The sequence below is a fragment of the Branchiostoma belcheri genome, unplaced genomic scaffold (assembly GCF_001625305.1).
Source record: "Branchiostoma belcheri isolate BF01 breed outbred unplaced genomic scaffold, Haploidv18h27 scaffold40, whole genome shotgun sequence".
NCBI classification, from domain to species: domain Eukaryota; kingdom Metazoa; phylum Chordata; class Leptocardii; order Amphioxiformes; family Branchiostomatidae; genus Branchiostoma; species Branchiostoma belcheri.
Genome location: NW_017804021.1, coordinates 2,518,055 through 2,524,949, shown reverse-complemented (window position 1 = coordinate 2,524,949; position 6,895 = coordinate 2,518,055). Strand labels below are relative to the sequence as shown.

At 44.6% G+C, this 6,895-nt stretch overlaps 1 protein-coding gene across 1 annotated transcript in view; it reads left to right on the top strand.

Moving 5' to 3' along the window:
* LOC109477517 overlaps positions 1-4,991 on the top strand; it is a 43,164-nt gene extending 38,173 nt beyond the window's left edge. The window contains exons 3-6 of the mRNA XM_019778803.1: positions 1,956-2,545; positions 3,325-3,539; positions 4,035-4,494; positions 4,642-4,991. Of these exons, the coding sequence (XP_019634362.1) occupies positions 1,956-2,545; positions 3,325-3,539; positions 4,035-4,494; positions 4,642-4,988 (1,612 nt within the window). The 3' untranslated portion in view covers positions 4,989-4,991. The remainder of the gene's footprint in view (positions 1-1,955; positions 2,546-3,324; positions 3,540-4,034; positions 4,495-4,641) is intronic.
* Positions 4,992-6,895: the final 1,904 nt, after the last annotated feature.

The following is a 6,895-nucleotide window of genomic DNA, read 5'->3' as shown; positions in this document are numbered from 1 at the left end:
TACTACTACTACTACTCTCTACTCTCTCTCTCTCTCTCTCTCTCTCTCTCTCTCTCTCTCTCTCTCTCTCTCTCTCTCTCTCTCTCACCATCTCTCTCTCTCTCTCTCTCTCAATCTCTCTCTCTTTGTATCTCTCTTTTCCGTCAGTTGGGGTCCATCTTCTTTTGTCTATTCAATTCCTTTATTATTACACTGTTTCTCCTCTTTTTCTAAATTCCAAGGGAGTTTTAGGCTGATGTTTTCAGTTTGGGACCTCCAGCTGACGCTATCAACTTCAAACGTCTCTATAAGTGGTGTTTGTGGGAGGGGGTCAGATTTAAGTTTTATGTCAGGGTATGATGCAAACCCCTGGGGAGCCCCACGAGCACGTACATCAGGTTGTTGTACATACCCCTGGGGAGCCCCGCGCACACGCCCATTAATCTGTGCCGGCCCTGGACACGATCCAGACCTTCTGTGACTGATGAGCACTTTTACCCTCCCTTGGGACCCGCCGAGCCGGCATGAAATATGGGCTGTCGGGCGGTGAAGCGCTGGGTGCCCCTGGAGGTCGGCTGACAGGCAAGTGCAGAAGAGATCGGCTGCAGATAAGGACTATTGATAATAGCGCTGATTCTCCGCGGCTCAAAAGCGCCCTCCTAACGACTGGAATTATATTGCAGGGGAAATACTAGTACGCACGAATAAAGAACACTGTTCCAACTTTTGTCCTAAGTGATTTTAAGCTGGTGTGTGATACCGAAGGGCGGTTATACCGGCTATACAGATACAGATATAGATTTTTTTACCAGCATTTCTACCTGCTTTCTGACTATATGTTAAACATCTGCAAGATATTTCTTGACCACTTCCCCTGCAATATATTTCTGGTCGTTAGGAGGGCGCTTTTGATCCATTGAGTGTTGGCACAATCTTCAACGTTACGCCTTTATGTGCGTGGAAAATTCTCCAAATGTTTCATTTTCATGGGATCAGAGGAGATCGTGGGACTGGAAATATCCGTACACTATACAGGTAGGTCTGCAATCGGCAATTTTTCAGCTTTTTTTTTCTTCTTATCATCTCAAAGAAAATGTCTCACTCCTTACTGTTTATTACCGCCATTATCATTCTACAAGAAAAAAACAGTTGTTAATTAAGGCCGTGTGTAAACAAGACACAGAGAGAGAGAGAGAGAGAGAGTGAGTGTGTGTGAGTGAGTGGGTGAGTGGGTGAGTGAGTGAGTGAGTAAACAAGGGACACAAAACAGCATCCATCCAGAGTCAACATATATATAAATTCATGTCATGTATTCATTTCATCAACAAGAAAGTTGAGGTACTTTAAGTACACCAGCTAAATTTGCCACCTAGCCTTAACTGTTCCTCCGTGTATCATTATTGTAATTTGAATAAAGTACTTTGATTTGGGTTTGAAATTTCCCCTATCGGATTAAAACTTTGAGCCAATCACAGCACAAAACGTCACACCGCCGCCTTCCCTTGAGTGACAAGATGTGGAACGTGCCGCCAAATTCATGATGAGGCATTTTCAATACAATTGCTTGTTTTCAGACATTTCAAACATACAAAATATCGGTAATATTTTTGCTTTTTTGAGCCACAATCTACACATTTTCTTGTGTATGTCCTGTCTAAATTATATCCTCAGATCCCTGCATTTGTTTTTAAACTCGAAAGGTCAATACTTTGTAAAATCTGCAACTTTTTATTTAAAATAACAAGAAACAAGTATTTTTTTGGTTTGGCCCCATCAGAAGACTACCCGTGTTCCAGGCGTGTGAACAGACCCGCTGGCGCCATAGTTTTTATTTTCTCTCCAACATTTGAACGTTAAAAATCCTCACAACTTGGAGCCAAGGAACTGAACTTCTTCTAGTCGTTTCGCTCTGAGTCTTTCTCCAAAAGAAGAGTCTATACGTTAGGCTGTGAAAGTCTAAAAATTCGTGCTGAAAGTTGTGAGACTGACGCCGATTGTTGCAGTATTATTTTGGAGGAGGCGTGGCCAGTGTTTCCCACAGTTGGAAAGTTCTCAGAAACCGAGGAGGATTCCCTAAGTTCCAACATGGCGAGATTCGTGCGGGTGTTTCTTTTCGTTCTCCTCATTTTCGCTGCTTCTTACGCCTCAGAGATGTCTCAGACACACGCAAGACGCACAAGGAAGGCAGCAAGCTTGGAAGAAAGCGAGAGAACAGTGGCTGAGCAGGTAGCTGTTGGTACCGTACGTAACACGAGTTTCCTTCGGGGGGAGGCGACTGCAGCGCCGAGGAGTTTCAGCGGTCGTCTCGGTGCAAAGTCGGGAACAGAGATAGTAGAGACACGGGCTCAGCGCACGGCAAAAGCTCCCTGCGGCCGAGCCCGTTGCCCACGAGGCGGCACCGGGCGGCCCCAGCGCTGCCCTCGGCGCCTAGCGCGCCCCGGCCCGCCCGTGGTCCACCTGTACATGCGGTACCTGACCTGGAGGAGTAACTGGCAGCCGGGCGGCGAGAGGTGGCGACAACAGGCGCTCAGGAACTCCACAGTGTACCAGGTGCTGCCGTGGAAAGGTGGGGAAATTACTTGTAACTTTTCTTAAAATTATTAATCCTGTACCTTTATTTGATGGCGTTTTCGGTTGATATACATTTAGTTTAACTGATAACATACAGTAATCAAGACTGATGAAATTACTGTCTTTGAAATCAACTCTTGAAGCAACACATGAAAAAGACATAAGTCAGAAGTAACTTTTATTGTTTTCTTTCTATAGTTATCTGAAATCTTTATCAGTTTCTTCCTGTAAACACAGAAATATTGTGAGCGTGATCTTTTACATAACACAGTGTTTACATTTTAGAACATGAAAACAGGACTCAATATTAAGAACAGCCTCTTATTTTCTTCACACAAGTAATTATTTTCCTAGTTGTCATATCCTGATCTAGATAAAATTGAACTCAGCATGATTTTGCCTTGACCACTTATTTTCTGTTCCTTTCCACCCATGTAAATACAAAATTGTCTTGAAGGTGTTCCTTGTTCCATCTTAGATATCTGTTATGCAATCTGTTATACAATCAGACTTAAGAATGATAGTTTCGTTATTAAGGTCTCGGACCGGAGTTTCCTTCTGTGCTTGTTAGCAATTTGACCCCCTCAGCCCGACGGGCTGTCATTTCTGTACTAAACGCGGGTCAGAATTTTTCAATCTTGGTGGTAGAGTGGTGGTATTTAGGGGTAAATAAGGCCTATTGAAAATACATTTTTAAGTAGGGGGCATGTAAAAACTGCTCCAAGTTTGCGCTGCTGACTTGTGAAGGTGACCTTGCTCTGTTCTCCTCTACAGTCAGCTGGAGAAGGGGCGTGGGGAACTTCAAGTTCAAGGTCGACTGCCACGTGTCCAAGGTCAACGTTGTGCGTGAGTCGGAGCTGGTTCTGACCTTCAGCACGACCTTCCAGTCTGCGGTGAGGAAGGGCATCCTGCAGCCGCCCTATCAGCTGGTCCTGCTCAAGGTCATACGCAGGTCAGGGGTCAGGAAACATCGTCACCTCGCCACCAAGGTCAGTTTTACTGTCAAGGTCATGATCCATAGTTCACCTCACCTGGCTGACTTACACTTCTCTTCGAGTAAATTAATTGTTGATTCATGTAGTTTCTTGCTTTCTTTTCACTGTCTTCTGTCATACTTCTATGTTTTAAATGAGAGAGAGCCATCTTAAATGAGATATACTTAGTCTTGAGCTCATGTCATCTTTTATTTCCAGCCCTTAAGGAGTGCATGTGCCCATCACACTTAGCCTAATCAATATATCAGTCTTAGAAATCTTGTAGCTGTTAGGCTATGGTTGTCCACCTGGCACGACTGTAGAACTTTGTGGCCTGAATCTGTTTGTACTGGTTTTGTCAGACTTTTAGAAAGAAACATTCATCCATTCATTCATTCATTCCATCCTGCATCCATTCATTCACTGATTCATTCTTCATTCTCCCAGTGTGGCTCAGCTGCTTACCAAAGCATGTTTCTGATAATAACGTCTAATTTCCCCATTTCCCAGACGGTGTATGGAAACGAGACGGCTCCGTGGGTGACCTTCAGCGTCTCCCGGCCGGTGCAGACGTGGCGGAGGTCGTCCCGCCTGAAGCACGGGCTGCGGCTCCACGTGGTCTCCATGGCGACAGGGCTGCAGGTGGACCAGCGGGTCGCAAGGCGTGTGTTTGACACGGCGCGGGAGGCGACACTGCTCGCCGCGTACGTGCTGGAGGGGGGCGGGCAGCAGGACGCCGTGTTCTCCCAGCGCTCCGGGGGTAACCTCAGACGGAGGGGGAAGGGTGAGAGGTCAAGGTCGCACAGCAGGGATCGCATCTCGTCTCTCGACGTGCTTCAGCGGATGTTGCTAGGCAACCAGACCGGACGGGAAGCGGCTGAGGAGGAGGAGCGGCGCGGACCGGAGCTGCTGCGGGACTGGCTGGCGTATCGCGGGCGGAACCGACAAGTCGTACGTCGTCATGACAACAGCACGGAGGCAGGGTCAGAGGGCACACACCCAGGGTCAGAGGGCACACACCCAGGGTCAAAGGGCACAGATGTGAGGTCAGAGGGCACGGATATTAGGTCAGAGGGTGCTGGGTCAGAGGGCATGGATGTGGGATCAGAGGGCACAGATGCAGGGTCAGAGGGCAGAGGTCGTAGGCAGCTGGGAGACTGTCGCCGCTATGATCACTATGTGGTGTTTGACGATGTTGTGCGGCCGAACTTCATCCTGCAGCCTCGGCGGTACAACGCGCGGCGCTGCGGCGGGGCCTGCGGACGCCCGCTCCCGGATCACGTCAACGCCACGAACCACGCCATGCTGATGGCGCTGCAGCACGACCTCCGACCCCGGGTCGTTCCCGCGCCCTGCTGCGTGCCGCTCGCCTACTCGGCCATCTCCGTCATGGAGAAACACGGAGACGACATCGTCGTCAAGCCCTACCCCAACATGCGCGTCGAGACATGCGGCTGCCGGTAGACATCGGGAATCGTGACAAGGAAACAGAAATCAGCAAAACTGAAACCCAGAAACACAAGAAGAAATGAAAAAGCACACAGAAACTGTAAGGAGCATTGGCATGGAAACCTGAAATTGCAGGGGACTAAAAAAAATGCAGAACAATAGAGAAAACCTGCAGCTGCCAGTAGACATGGAAAACACAAAAATCTGTGGCCAGGAAACAAAAATAAGCACACTCAGGAATAGGAAACAATCTGTGGCTGCCAAAAGAAACATTGAAAACACAAAAATCATGATGAGGAAACAAAAAAAAAAACAAGGAAAAATGAAAAAGTTCAGAGAAATTTTCCTGCAGCTGAAAGTGGGCTAAAAAACAGGGTAAGGAAAAGAGGAAGTCTGAAGGAAAATGTTGAAGCAAAGCAGAAGAAAACTCAATAGAAAGACTAAAAATCTACAAAAATAAAAAAGAGCTGCAGACAATTAAAAAGCTGAAAGGAAAAATTACTTGGAAAACTTCAACCAAATACTAGTAAAAGAAATGGAAACAAGAGAAGAAAATAGCACCTCAAACTATTTTCTGTTTTAGTGGGCAAAAACGCGATGCCTTGAAAATCTGAAGCTGAAAAATTAAGAAGCAGAACAGCACTTTGCTGTCTGAATAGACTTGGTTTGTTTTTGTAGAAGTTTAACTTGTAGACCAGCTTTCTTGACAGTTTGGTAAGTGTTCCATATTGGAACACACAAACAGGCCCCTGTTCAGAACAGTTAAATACTGAACAGCTAAGAAAAAACCTGTTAGACACTCAGGGCCAAGAGGACAAAATACGTATCTGCAAATCTGTATCATTACATTTGGTTCTTTATCTAAGTTCAAGGCATTTATGCAACTGTTAACACTTTAGTTATTTATCTACATATTCAGAGATCTGATGTTCTTGGTTTTTCCCACTTATTCCCTCATATAGTGTTTATGTTTCCAGTTGGTTGGTTGGTTGGTTAGTTTGTGTTGGTTTTGCTTCTTGTTGGTTATAGTATAAGTTATATCATAGAGTATAACCTCTACTTCAATCATACTAGGATGTTCAGAGAACATTTTGATTGCAGTTTTATATTTGTAAGTAGTAAGAAAAATTACTACAAAGATGTATAATTTATTGTTTTCTTAATTTTAAAGAAGTAAGACTATTATTAATGCCTACTGGAACTGGCTGTCAGATTTAGTGTTTTGTTATAGTTTTTAAGTACCTGGGCACTACCAAGTTAAATACAGGGTTACAGTTTTGAGGATCGAAACTATTTATATTATCATGATGATGTAATATATCTTATTAATAAGGAGGAAACAGATTGTCAGATTATGATATTGTTTTTTGTTCTTAATATTCTATGTGCTCAGGAATCTTCATGAAAAACTATTTTTTTAAAGTTGAAGAGTGATTTTATAAAGAGAAAAGTATAACTTTGTAAAGATGAGGAACAATTATACAACTTGTTCAACAAAACATTTTATGTTGTCTTTATTTCATTGCTTTTGTGCTTGTCTATCTGCCTGTATTTAAGTGTCTGTGTGTGCGCGTGTGTGTGTGTGTGTGTGTGTGTGTGAGACACTGTGTGTGTGTGTGTGAGTGTGTGTGTGAGTGTGTGTGTGCCTGTGTGTGTTAGTATGTGCGTGCGTGTGTGTATGATTCTGAATGCAGAGTTGCCAAAGATTCCTCAACATTGCCTTTTTCTGTTTATGCCACAAAGCATTAGTAATGGGCAAAAAGCTGAAGCCTGCAACTGATTGACTGGCAAATTAGCCATATGAAAAGAGCACAGATTGTCGGTGTCCCAAAAGCGCCATCTAACGAACAGAAATATATTTCAGGAGAAATACTAGAAACACTGTACACCAAGGACATTATACTACACATATGACCACTCAA